At 33.4% G+C, this 14822-nt stretch overlaps 1 protein-coding gene across 1 annotated transcript; it reads right to left on the reverse strand.

Annotated features, from left to right (window-relative positions):
• Nucleotides 1-1993: 1993 nt before the first annotated feature.
• On the reverse strand, nucleotides 1994-7881 carry LOC145000709 (cycloartenol-C-24-methyltransferase-like). The gene is made up of 12 exons (XM_078959977.1): nucleotides 7799-7881; nucleotides 6631-6697; nucleotides 6154-6227; nucleotides 5939-6079; nucleotides 5741-5795; nucleotides 4273-4320; nucleotides 3829-3912; nucleotides 3594-3710; nucleotides 3094-3177; nucleotides 2497-2622; nucleotides 2305-2402; nucleotides 1994-2163 (listed from the first exon to the last, which is right to left on the reverse strand). The coding sequence occupies exons 1-12, from the start codon at nucleotides 7879-7881 to the stop codon at nucleotides 2112-2114; spliced, it is 1029 nt and encodes a 342-aa protein (XP_078816103.1). The 3' UTR covers nucleotides 1994-2111.
• Between the last annotated feature and the right edge of the window lie 6941 nt (nucleotides 7882-14822).

Consider the following 14822-nt stretch of genomic DNA (forward strand, 5'->3'; position numbering starts at 1 on the left):
TCTATTGAATAGATAATGTTCGTACAAATGGAAATTTCGGGTTGTCACACTCGGTGAGTATGAGGACCGACTCAACGAGTAAAGTCGATATCATGACTCGGAGTAACCAGGGAACTCGGCGAGTTAGGGGCTGACTCGATGAGTTGGTTCGTGATTTCAGTGTTCGGAGTTTTTGCACTCGACGAGTTGAGGGAGCAACTCGACGAGTTGAGTCAACTTGGAGCTTTGACTTTGACCGTTGACCGTTGACTTTGACTTAGACCAGGGTTGACTTAGTTTGACTTTTGGAGGGTATTTTGGTCTAAGTGTCATTTTGGTAATTGATAGCTCGGGGAGTCGAGTGATCAGTGGTTCGAGGATCTATCAACTAGCAGCAAGGGGCTATCGCAAGATTCTACAATCAGCTTGTAAGGTGAGTTCTCTCTATTAGGAACGGGTCTAAGACACCAATGCCGACCCGTTTATGTATGTTAGTGTATACCGGATTTAGATATGATGACGGGCGACGCCCGAGGAAGGATTATAGGTATGTTTCCGAACTACGGTTCGATGTCGGGTGGTACCCGAGGCAGTAGTGTATGTTTAGTTACACTTGTTGTCTTTGTAATAGTTGTATGTACCTGGTAGGTGGATCAGTATGGGCAGGGTCCCGTATCTCATCACTAGCTGAGTATGGGCAGGTTTCCATATCTCATTAATAGCAAAGTAGGGGCGGGGCCCAAGATAGGCGGGACCTTAAGACTAGCAGTTATAATATAATGATTGTTTGTTATGTATTAGCATGATTATATGTTATTGTTTGTATGTGTATAGTGGGCGGGGCCTAGTAGAAACAGATCTGTATACCGAGTGGGGCTCGATGCTAGGCGGGGCTTAACGTCGGACTCGTTCGATGTCGGGCGGGCCCGATGTAGTGAGCTTGGCCCAATGTTTGCAGTATGTGATTATGTGTATGGTATGTGGTAGATTGGAGAACTCACTAAGCTTCGTGTTTATAGTTTTCAGTTTTGGTTTCAGGTACTTTTGGTAGCCGAGGGAGGAGCTCTGGATGACTGCATGACACACACCAAGAAGTTTTAGCCTGGGATGTTTACTCTGATAAAAAGATCTTATTTGATATAAAAAGATCTTATTTTAAGATGATACTCTGATTTGATATACCGATTTTTGTTTACGAATGAAATGGTTGATAATTATGGTTTTTATTAACGATTTAAAAATGAAATTTTTAGACTGTATTTTCGGGATTTTCAGTTTGATCTTTTTTATGAATGCAGAATACCTGAATTGGTACATCGACCTTTGCGTAGTTGATAATGTTTTCATTATATTAAAATTGGATACGATGCCATCTATAGCAACATACTTTTAGTTGTTTTGAACCCAAAAATGGAAAACCATGATCCATAAACCCACAAGTTCAAACCGAAAACCCACAAACCCAAACTGACCAATGTTGAAATTGAACCCATATAGGTTTTGAAACGGAACATATATAGGTTTTGAAACTGAAAAAAATGACTTCTGCGTTTTGGGTTTGGGTTTAGCCAAAACACTTATCCAAAACAATCCATGCTTATCTGTAGTGAAGCTAAAACTCCTTAAATCACTAGAATATACTTTCCATCTTGATAATTAACCTTTGTGTGAAAAATTACTAGGGAATTCTTATGCGCAAAATACAAATAATGATTTCATTCTTATCATCAAAAATAGGTTTGGAAACATTTCATATATAATCCATTATGTATAATGGTTATGTATGACAAGACATTATATGATAAACCATAATAACCTCGTACTACAGTTGGCATGCATCAGACTAAAACATATATCAATACAACAAAAACTATAATTTTTATCCTACATAAAAATAAGACAAGGTCGATAAGGACTCACCATCGATCTCTTATTTGCACAAAAGACGTAAATGTCATTGTTATCATTGTCATAAAACATAGTCATAGAAAGATTATAGTCTTACCTCCATAGAAATACACGAAACATATAACAAATTTGCATGAAGTTTTAAATAATTGAACGACTTTTAAATGAATTCATAATTGATTTCTACTACTCATAATACACTTTAAAAGAACATACAAAATAAACTACTTGGGCTTTCTAGCCAAGAAAAAGTACATTGGTGTGAAGATCTCCTTCCTGCCACACCACAAGATTATGTGATGTTAGTAAGACTATGCTACTATGTTTGTTGTGTAAAAACAATGCTACAAACATGAATGACTTTCTTTTTTACTTATTTAAATGAGGCATCTAAAGATAGAAAATATGAAATCTTACTTTCCGCCTGCGAAAAGCCCTTCGGCAGCTTTCTCTAAAAAAGCTTGAACCCTTTGACTCCCTTTTGGAGCAAGCCCCATCCATTCAAAGGCCTTAACCTATTATTAGAATAACATAATGCAATAATACAACATTTTTTGTGAATATATGTAATAATAATAGTAAAAAATAATTCATGTCAATGTATATTACCATGTTCCTTGTAAAAAAGCGTCCAACAGGTGTAACACGAAAATTGTCAAGTGAGAATTGACTTGTATCGAGAGGCAAGTACCATGGAAGGGGTGAATCTTTAGCTAGATCTTTCTCCCATATAATCTCCATAAAGACACAAACTGTTAGATTCTTTGTTATGCAAAACAAAACTGAACATGTTGTATTGTTTGATGCCAATGGGACAAAAAAAATTAATTTATTGTTCTACAAAAGGAGGTGGAACATATATTTGATATTAATATAATATCCCATTTGTTCAAAATACCTAAATGTTTTCCTAATCCTTGTTATTAGTTAGTGCCTAAGAAAGTATGTCCAAAAGGGTGAGTTTGTTACATGGGATAATGATATATGGAATGGGATGGAACAAGTTTTCTAGGACTATTAATTTTTTATGATGATGATAATGACATCTTTTGTACAAATGAGAAATTGAGGAGCGTGTTTATATTCCAAATTTTTTGGTAGAAAAAGAAATTTCAATATTTTTCCTACTAACATCATTATTAGTCCTAATCTAATGGATGCCAAATACAGTATGAGTGTGACGTAAGTAAGGTAGTTACAACTCACTTCAAAACCCACTTCTTTCAATGCAGCAAGACATTGTCTTGTGGATCTAATGTCTGGGAGGCCATCACCAAGCTCAATTTCTGCCTGTTGATATAAAGTTACATTAAAATACCCTTCAAAAGTTATGTAACTTAGAGCAACCCCAACTATACTACAAAATCATCAACTTTCTTTTGGTGTTGATGGATATAGACACATTAATTTGGTAAACAGAAAAAATTGGTTTTAAATATAAAATATTAAATACTACAATACAATGATAAAACATTTATCTACACAAAATATATTATTACAAAAAGTTAACCGAGAACTTTAAGATGAGGACAATATCGACTATGATATTGAAAATTTTGTGATATACAATTTAAATTTATCATTTGTTCTATTTCGGCAAGTTCTCATAGCATAAATGTAGTTATAAATTAAGTAATGATCAATTATGTATTGTATAATTGTTATATTTGTATCCAATAAGTCTAATTTTATGAGTGTCATTATACCTTAATTTGTTGGTGATCTTTGTTATTTGGATCAAATACATCAGTCATGCACCACTCATCTGCAGCAAAATACTGACCGGGCTTCAAGACTCTATATATCTCTTTATAGCATCCAACCTTTAAATCATAAATGAAAGGTTTGATAAAGACGACAAAAAGAAAACAAGTAGATGAGAGAAAAAAAAATATAATTATTAAAAAAAAAAAAAAAAAACATAAGCAATTATTTAAATACCGCATCTGGAGCATGACAAGTTGCTTCAATTGCGTACACTGCATCAAAACTGTTATCAGGAAAAGGCATCTTCATGAAATCACCCTACAAATAATCATTTAATGGAGAAAATCAAGGAAGGAGTTATGGTTTCCTTAGTAAATTCTAACTTTACCATTAATAAGAAAATATGAGTAACTCTCATCTAATCTCTAAAAAATTAATAACAAAATATAAGCCATTAATGTTGTGTTTTCCGTAGTTGAAAACCTAACTTTTAGTTTATAAGTTATCATTAAGCTATCTCAAATAACTATTTACTTTTAAACTAATTTATAAGCCACTTTTGTGGTCTCACCAAAAACTAATTTAATAAGCTTTAAAAATATTCTAGCTTTTGCACCAAATACAATTTATGAAGTAGCTAGACTACACTTGATGACTTGATGCTCGACAAAAAGTTACCTTCTCAAAATTGCAATTTTGCTCCACTCCTGCAGCACGGTTTAGTACCTTGAGACAAATAGAAATATATGTCAGTGAAAAAGTTAAAATCAAATAATTATAGCAACATATCTCATGATGTCTAGAGAGTGATGTTTAAAATATATTTAACAAAATTATGTCACATTAGAAAAAATGGAAGGAAAAAGGAAATTTCTTAAAAAATTAGGTCTTAAAGAGGAATGCCTCATTTCCATGAATTTCTTTATCAAATCATTAGAAATGTGACGGTACAAAACGGCGATGATAAATATTTTTTTTCACAAATATTTTCTTACTAGTAAGTAATTATTATATTTTATTATTTGTTACTGTGTAATAAAAAATTACCACTTTTAGATAAAATATTTATATTTAGACATTATATTTAGATTGAATGTTTATACATTTGATGTATATTATATAATATCAATGTTTATTCTAAGAAATATAAATTAATTTGTTTACATGACTATTATTATTATTATTATTATTATTATTATTATTATTATTGCATCTAGTAAAAAACCACTCATATATATATATATATATATATATATATATATATATATATATATATATATATATATATATATATATATATATATATAATGTTTTGTTTCTTTTTGTTTTTGATTAAATGTTGTATGAATATATGATGTTAAATTTGACTTGCGAGTTTACGGCCTAGAGAGATATCGACCCACCCGAACAAAGTAAAGAAACTTGTTGACGCATGATACCGACATGATAATTGTGTGGGATTGGTTGAGGTTCGGCCAATCTAGTTAGAGTTACATTTTGTATTTTCCTTATATAATACAACTATTGTTTGTCAAGATCGTGAAAAAGAAGACTCCCTTCTGCTTTATAGATATATGTCGTATTGACCGAACCACGTTAAATATTGTATTCTTATGTGCATGATTTATTCTTATTTACTCCTGACAGATGTGTGTCTTGATCAAGTGTTTTATGAAGAAACGTTCTTTTCTTTTTTCTTTGGGCCGAATAAACCTTTTGAATGATAAAAAAATAACTATTTTACACTTATGTATAGAAATCTAATGTTGATAGGAAATAACTATTTTTTATAATTGTTACAAATATATATATATATATATATATATATATATATATATATATATATATATATATATATATATATATATATATATATATATATATATATATTGTAAATGAAAATAATTAAAAATTATGAACTACTCTGAAGTATATATGATATTAATTCAAATTATATTACTTAACTTAAACATGATATTTTACCACAATGTCATTATTAACTTAAAATGAGTCCTGTTTTGTGTTAACTCAAAAGAAACACCGTTATATATCTGTATGAATTAAGTTGTCCCCGTCAAATAAAAATAAAAAAGAAACAACACATGAAGTAGTTGAAGTAGATAAATAGAACTAAACAAGAACGAACCTTTCCTCTTGTTATCTGATATTCATTGTTGTTTATTCCTGTCACATATGTAGAACTGCGAGGAGTATAACAATTCAATTTCTTATTTATGAGATATATATAAAGTATGTGATGCCAAAAAACGAATGTGAAGAGAAAAAAGAAAATAAATAAATAAATAAATAAAGCATTTCATGTCAGAAGTACAAAGTTGGTTACCTAAATCTAGCGATTTCTCTCAAAGGTCCACCAATTCCACATCCTACATCCAAAACCTTTTGCCCAGGCTTTAAGCCAAGTTGTAAAGCAAGAAAATGTTCATGTCGCTTGATGCTCTCACGAAGAGATTCTCCTTTCCATCTGCAACCAGAATAATGTAATTTTTTTTTTTTCAAAATTAATAAAATAACATGAAGTAAACAATAAATTATAACCTTGGGGCAAAATGGAATGATTCTCCCCAACCGTACTCATAAAAGCTTGTAGCAAGATCGTAATATTTGTTAACCTGAAACAAAATTATTTTGCGTTACATGCAACAAAAAAAAATAGCAACACCCTATTACACGTGTTATTATAGCGTTGATTATGTTATAATACCTTCATTTTTTTTGTTAAGACAATGTATTTGGAATAACCTACTCGATTATAACATGAAAATTATTTTGTAGTCGAATGACATCACTGTAATGGGTATATTTTTCGAAGTCTAGTGTTGTGAGAAGAAAAATTAAACTAGAACTCTAAGTATATATGTGAATGTTGAGTAAAACATTTTAAGCTGCAAAAAAGAATTATTAGCTAGGCTGAAAGAAGTTATAATACATTTATGTTTATACATAATAAGCCTGGAATGCTCGGCAAAGAAGGATATGATTAAATGGTCCTTAAAAAAGCAAAATAGTTTTTACCATGTCCATGTAGTTTGCCTTCCTCTCTTCATCAAGACCTCCAAAACTTGCATGATACTTTTCATATCTGCATTAAACGACAAAAACTATCAATAATAAGATTATATAGATTATTATGCCACATCATATTTGATAGCAACATGAACATCCAACCGATCATTTTGAATAAGTTTGAATCCGCGACTCTTTTCATAGTGAAACCTTAATAAAGAGTGAATGACCTAAATCGTTGATCATATCGTTTCCCAAAAATTATGATTGCGTCCCCACCCTCAATATTTACCACAATAATGGATGATGTTAAAGATTAATGATAGGGGCACAATACATAATATTTGGTAAACCATATAGAAAATTTACGTGATTCACTCTATTAAATAAACACATGATAGGTAAAAAAAAGTGATTTTATAGAATTATCAATCAGGTCCATAAAGTCTATAAAGTCTTATATCTATTGACATCAATGATTGTTCTATTTGGAGTACTACTTGTTATAAACTTAAATCTATTTGGCATTTTTTTTCTTTGAGTAACCTAAAATACATGTCAATTTGAAGTTAAAGGGGGGACTTCTTCCACCTCCAAATCGAGAGTATCAATCAAAAGAGGGTAAAGTTATATAAAAACCATTATATTATTATGTTATTTTTATATAACCATTATATTATTATTATTATGTTATTTTGTTTAACCATGGAAAGGCTATTTGTTTTACTAAAAGAATCCTTATACAAGGCTTAGGATTTTATAAAAACCACTATAATTTGGAATTAGTTCAGTCTAACCATTTGAAGAATTTTTTGTTTATGATTTTGCCGTTAAAACTTTGAATCTTTCTTAAAAAATCCATCTTTAACTAGAAAAATATTTTCCCGAATTTTTTTATTCAAATCGTTATAGGGGGGAAACAACTGTAGTTTCTTAATTTCAAGTAAAAAATAACTAGAATTTTTTTTTTTCATTGATTAAAACCAAAGGAAAACCAAACTGAAGCGTTACTTATGGAATTTCGCTTCAAAAGAATAGAAAAATAATCATCCGATGGCTAAAGATAACTAATCAATTCCAGATCGAATTAAATGCATATGTTCGTATAGTAATATTTCAGATTTCAGATTTAAAATTTAAAATATTGAGAAAGTTTTACTACGTTTAATATACATACCTGTCGACAGCAAAAAGGACTTCATCTTTTTTTATTTTGCCACTAAGTCCGGATGTAAGATCCAGTGATCCAACTTTCAACATCTCGCTTTGATTTCCAGTTCAAAAACAAACAATCCAGGAGATTCAAAATTACAATAAGTTATAATCAGAAATAGTGAAATATGAATCATAAGATATATAGAAAACATAATTGTGAAAAACAATATCGAAGGATATTCAATATCGAAAGACGAGAGATCTTACTAGTTAAAAACAATATCCAAGGAGAAATGGCAAGAATGAGGGAGAGTGAAATACGTCATAAGATATATAGAAAACATAAGTGTGAAAGATATTCAATACAGCGTTTTAGGTATGAATATTCAATGGTATTTAGATACATACCAAATTAGAAGATACCCATTATAACCATACATCCCTTCTTGATATCTTTCCCCTTAATTCTCTCCATCTGTCTTCATTGTTCATCAAGGCTTTATCCAAATCTCCACACACTTCAGCAGAGAAGTTTGTGGGATTTATCTTCATTGCTATGCACTTCAAACAATGCACCTTCGTTAATTTTGTCATTGTTGCAAATGTTAACTCTATAGACAAATCCTAATAACAAAAAAGGAAAAAATAACTTAAAATGGTAACCAATAATTCAAAATTTGTTATTTACATCATTAAACTTTTAATTATAACCAATAAGCAAACTAACTTTTCATTTTGGTTTTAAAATATCATCGATTAAGATTTTTATTGGTTAAAATGACAATGAACACCGTCATTGCCTTTGTCAAGTCTAACTAATAGCTTATTGTAGTCATTTTTCTCAAACCATAACTTTAAAGGGCTGGTATTCGTTGTCATTTTAATCGATAAAAATCGTAATCATTGTTATTTTGAAACCAAAATAAAAAGCTAATTTCCTTAATGGATGCAATTAAAAGTTTAGTGACCTAGCTAAAAAACAAGTTCTATATTATAGGTTGCCATTTTAAGTCATGATGGGTTCCCAGCCTCCCACAACGGCTCCTCACTTTGCGAGGATATGGGAGAGGGGTCGCTTTGAATTTGAAACCTCCCCTAAGGGACCCCAAGCTTTATCCGACGAGCCACACCAATGTGATGGTTCAACAACATACATAATAATCTAAATTAATAACAAATAAAGATTGAAAACTTTGATGTATCAAGTATAATAAGAGATATAGAAGAACCTTAGAATAAAGAATGGAAGTTTTTGAATGGTGTGTGTCGAAATGTAAAAGAATGTCTAAGGGCATCTCCAAACCCTCTCCAAATCTGATTTTTTGCACCATTTTTCTCTTAAATCTTAGTGGTCAAGTCCATTTCTTGCAACATTACGATCAAAATCATGTCTAACTTCCGGTAGATATTTTTTCATCTTAGGCTTATACATTTGAAGTTTATTTTAAGTGATTAGTTATAATTTCAAAAAAAATAGTTATTCACTTAAATGACTATTTTATATTACTTACAAACAACTTTGTTGCAAAATACAAGCTCGCAAGTCTGCACCATGAATTAGCGAGAATGTACTTTATCTGACAAATTTGTCTCGCAAGTATATATCGGCACGTGCGTTGCTCTCATGCTATTACATTTTTCAACTACCATAGTTTCACCCTAGTGAATGATGATCACTAAATTATTTTAAGTCTCTCTAGTTGGAGTCTATAAGTTGTTATGCTTTTAACAATTTGCTTATCACTTTCCCATCTCTTTCAATAGAATGAGTTTTATTTCAAATGTTGTTCTTCATAAAATTGTCGCTTAGGCCATCAAATTTGAACAAGAAAGGGAAACGATTTGCAAGATTTATCGATACAAATTTCTATCATTGGAAAAATGAAGAATGTTAATGTTTTGATCTTAATTGATCATTCGGACTTCAATCATGGTTGACCATATCCACACATGATACTCAAATATAGTTTTTTGAGGTATGAAGGCTTAAAGATTGTAGGATCCATTTGAACGATCGACTATGTGCGCAATAAAAGGATATTGTGATTTATCGATTAACAAAAATATGAATAACATAAGATGAGTAATATGATGATTATGAGAGAAAGAGAGATTACAATATGAAATGAAGAACACTTCGGTGGGAGAGATCCCAACCGAGAGTTTCTCTCTAACTAAAACAAAAGACTACATTTTAGGTTCACACAAAATAAAATGATCATTCATCTCTATATATAGATAGAGAGAGATAACTTACAATACAATAAAAGGTAATAAAATAACCTAACTTATCACTCATAATTTGTATAACATTATCATGCTCCAACAATCTCTCCCTAAATGCTCGCAAATGATGAGGGATACAAATACAATGATAAAAGACTAAAATACATAGTAACCAACTAGCACGTGCGGTAATAAATGATACATAATGAGAACAAAATATTGAAATGTCTCTGAAATTATGTAGTGTCTGTGATATCTAAAACTGAGCGATAAAATCTCTATAGTCAAAGTCTTCTAACAAACAAAGCCCATCATCTCCGGTGTTGAAGAGTGAGATTCCAATCTACAAATCTGATCTGTAAACCAAGTTGATCAACTTCAAAAGTGTATCAATAACTCTTGAACTGAACATCGCATAATCAAGTCATACTTCAGTTTCAAAAGTCTGAAACATCTCTTGTTCTCGAATCATAATATACCCAAAATTCTTCAAAAGAATAACTTGCTAAAAACATGAAACCATCCTGTGATAGAGTTAGAATAATAAACAAGTCTGGATCCAAGAATAGAAGTTGCAGTGATCCATAGGCATGCATCATACTTCAAACTTCAATCAGAACTGTCATCATGGTGTCGGTTTGACTAACCAAGTAAATGATAAGCCAAGATCAATTAGCACCTCAAAATACTAAATAATCTCCTTTTCCCAGATATCTTCAAAATCCACACTCTGTAAAAACATACCCAATGATCCGAATGCTCATAATATATTCTCCCTATTTTTGATAACCAATGCCAAAATATCAAAAATAAATAAATCAATCAAGATAGAGTGTCGGATACCAAGAACTTCACATGTTCTCCCTAGATGTATGAAGGGTCTCGATAAAACACGAGAATGAGAGTAAAATAAATACTCTCCAGTCATAAGTAGCTGGTTGATTCTGTTGCTGAAAACTACTTGAATAAGTACCATAGTAACAAATAAGAACTCTGCGTGAAAAATCTCTGCTCTGCTGAAAAATGCTAATGTACCCAAATTGCGGTGCCGAAACTCTTGAAGCGGTCTTCAATAAATAAAGTTCACTTGCTCAAGACACATGGTACATCAACCGAAGATCAAGAGCGACAAGTCATAAAAAGTCTTCGTGAAGCGAAGATAACTTTGTTGATCAGACACTGATGCGGTGCAAACGTTGTGAAGAGGAATATGATGACCGACTGCGGTATGGAGGATCATTGGTCATAAGACACTGGTCCAAGGAATGTTGGTCGAAAGACCTTGATTTAAAGGGAAATCTTCATAGAAAGAATAAAATTCTTCCAATATAATCAACAAGAAGTTATCCATCGTGACAATCAAAGCTTGAATAAATATCCAATAATGAACGCTTTCGTGAAGACAATAAATCGAGTCTATAAAAATTATTCTTCACAAAAGTGCTTCAGATCATGGGTTGCAGTGGTAAAAATTGGTGAAAAAAATTGGTTTTAAAAAGAGTGGTAAAAAATTGATGTTAAAAAAATGGTTTTAAAAAAATAAAAGGCTAAGGTATTTGTTTGGTTTCATAAAAAATGGCTAATAAAAAATGGTGATAAATAAAATAGGTTAAACGAGTGTTAAAAAAAGGCTTTAAAAATAAAAAGAAAAGAGGGGGTTGCGATGAGAGCAGAGGGATAAGGTTGAGGTGGGTAAAATCTGAGGAGGTGATACGAGGACTTGTCTCCGGTGAGGAGATAGTCTGCAGTGGGGATGGGATTGAGACTGAAGACCGAAGTCTTTAGTGAGTTAGACGAGATCATGGAAGGGTGGGCACAAGGTTTGTAGTGAAGGTGGGTAGCTACCGAAGTCAAAGGTCTCCGATGAAGGTTAAAGGTATGATAAAGAGGAGTGACGGATAGGATAGCGAGGAGTTGGAATGGAGGTTAATTGTGAGGAGGTGGGTAACGAAGAAGGATAGCGACGAGCTAGAGGTAGCGAAGAAAAAGGTCTACGGTATGCGAAGTGGGACGGACATGGAACACGGAAGTAGCAGCTACAGGTCTTCGACATCTCATAGTGAGAGGGACCGTAGAGTTTCATGTAAGGACCTCTCAGCAGAATAATTGTCTTAAGTATGGCCTTTAACTCTTTGGTCAGCCCAAGGCTTTATGTAACATTCATAAAATTCTTGAAAATTTAAACTTTTTAAACAATCCAAATTCATCATTGTTTACAAATTGTTTTCAAAATAAGTTTCACATCAGAGAAATCCCAAAATCATAAAACCAAAAACATGAGGAGGTGCACGATCACGCCTTTGCCTTGCCGTGGTCCTTTGAGGTACCTGAAACACAATCCAAAATTGTAAGCCCAAAACTTAGTAAGTTCCCCCAAAATACCAATACATAGCAACAGTACAAACATAATAACAACATGTAATGGGTCCACAACTTAACAGACTGGATTACCCCTGAGCCCACATCATAAGTCTGGCTTGCCCTTGGCCCATAGCTTATATCTGGCTTGATCCCCGGCCTGATCAGTCTGTTGACTAAATACCGCTAAGCCCTCAGTACGAGTCTGACATGCCCTTCCCAACCCTTATCTCGTATCTAGAATGCTCATGAGTCCCCAGTATGAGTCTAGCATGCCCTCCCTGGCCCTCAACTCATATCTAGCATACTCCAGGGTTTGTTGGTACAACACGGAGCAGTACAACCTCAACCTAACCCATATAATATGTCAACATATAAGATAAAATATCATATACAGACAAACCGACAATATCACATGTAGTCCTATAGATCCACCATACTACCATATCAAAACTATCATACATATCTATACTATACTCAGCTTATCAACAATATCAGGTTATCAAACCAATGGGTAGGCCTTGGTGCCTTCAACCCAAAAGTACAGTGAGGAAAACTCACCTTACAAGTAGTTCTGAACTGATAAGATCTAACTCTGAGTCTCAGCTCCCGATTCAAATTCCTACAACCATCATGTGACCAATTCCATCAAAACCCCAAAATACCCAAAATGCCCTCAAAAGTCAACTTGGTCAACCATGGTCAAATTTAGAGTCAACGGTCAAGGTCAACAGTCCATGTTGACCCAACTCGTCGAGTGCATCAATGAACTCGTCGAGTTTCTTTAGTACTTAGAAGGTCGGGAAAACCCTAGCCAACTCGTCGAGTTTTCCCAACTTAACACATTCAGTTGATTCTTCGATTCTAGGGACCCTAAGGCTCAGATCTAATACTCAAATGGTGTCTAAAAGGACAAAGTTTCCAACTTTATCCTTTGGGGTTACTCCAAGCGCTCAAAAACCCCTCCATAAGGCTTGAAAACTTAAGGGCTTAACCATTAAGCAAAAAAATCCTTGAGATTTGAAACCCAACTTCCAGAAGAGATTCTAGCTTCAAAAACGTTCCAAACATTGGTGCTTTATAGACATGCATGTATTGAACCCAAAATGGGTAAAAAAGGGAAAATATGACCTAAACTCCATGCATGGCATCAAGATTTGGCTAAAGACTAGATCCAACCTACTGTAAGGTCACCTTGACCTAGAGATTCATAAAGTTACAACCTTTATGAAGTCTATCCATAGCAGAATCCAAGAATAAGGAGAAAAGGGACAAACTCATGATCTAGCTACATAAATGAATAAAAATCGGATCTTGGACACTTACAAAGGCCCAGAAGAGTGCCAAATTGAAGATGAGAGCTTTTCTTGCTAGATCCTTGCTTCCTTCTTCCAAATTCATCTTCTTTTGCTCCAAAAATACCACACTAGCTCACAAAATGAGAGGGGAAAGTGATTAGGGTTCACAAGAGCTAATATGGGGGTTTGGAGGCTAATAAAAGATCAGCCTTAAGGACTTAAGGAGATTATATAGGGTGCAAAACCCTAAAATTTAGGGTTTCCCACTCAACCATCAACACGTCAAGTTCTCCTCACCAACTCGACGAGTTGCTCCACAAAAATGTGTGACCCAAAATCCCTTCAACACGCCGAGTTGAGGCTATCAACTTGTCGAGTTCCAAAGAAAAACTTGCTTTTAAAGAATAAATTTCATAACTGGAAATCAAGATGTTACAACTCTCTTCCACTTGGACTAAGCTTCGTCCTCGAAGTCTGCTGCGGTGAACAAATCCGGAAAATGCTCTTGCATCTCAGCCTCCGGCTCCCAAGTCCACTTAGAGCCCTTGCAGTGCCGCCATTGTACCTTTACCAAAGGTATTTACTTGTTATGTAAAACCTTTACCTTCCTCCAGAATAGCTATCAACCTCTTGACATAGTTCAGACGTTCATCAACTTGAATATCATCCAACGATACCACTGCATCCTCGTCCAGTACGTAATTTCGCAGCTGTGAAACGTGGAAAGTGCTATGAATATGACTGAGCTCCTCCGAAAGATCCAATCTATAAGTAACCTTGCCAACCCTGGCAAGTAACTATTCAGAGTGATAAGGAGATTTATACGTCTATCGTAAATAAAGCTTTCCCTATCTTAATTCTCGTCACTGCACACCAAACATCCGATTTGGTGTACATATCGACATGGTGAGAACTCGAAGTGGATTAGGAAACAATAATCAATAGTCTGAGCCACGAGTAATTGAGCATACACCAAAGGTAACAGCTGCACACAAACCTATGACGTTGGCAATGATACATGCGATGTTGGATTGTAAGATGGAAGAGACAATGTGTCTACTTCAACATAATAGGGATGAACGTACTGTGACTATTGTGCAACCCAAAATTGAATGAAGAACTGTTAGAGGAGGGGAATTACAGGCGTACTGTGAGTCAATTTGA

The sequence above is a fragment of the Lactuca saligna genome, chromosome 1, assembly GCF_052625555.1.
Source record: "Lactuca saligna cultivar CGN05327 chromosome 1, ASM5262555v1, whole genome shotgun sequence".
Lineage (NCBI taxonomy): Eukaryota > Viridiplantae > Streptophyta > Magnoliopsida > Asterales > Asteraceae > Lactuca > Lactuca saligna.

Bases quoted from the DNA above. Each gene is read 5' to 3' on its own strand.
- LOC145000709 (XM_078959977.1), bottom strand. From the start codon at position 7,881: ATGTTGAAAGTTGGATCACTGGATCTTACATCCGGACTTAGTGGCAAA. The intron at 6,080-6,153 runs GTTATAATTTAT...TTCTGGTTGCAG, and splicing joins TCATTCCATTTTGCCCCAAG to ATGGAAAGGAGAATCTCTTC. The intron at 3,913-4,272 runs GTAACTTTTTGT...GATTATTTGTAG, and splicing joins AAAATTGCAATTTTGAGAAG to GGTGATTTCATGAAGATGCC.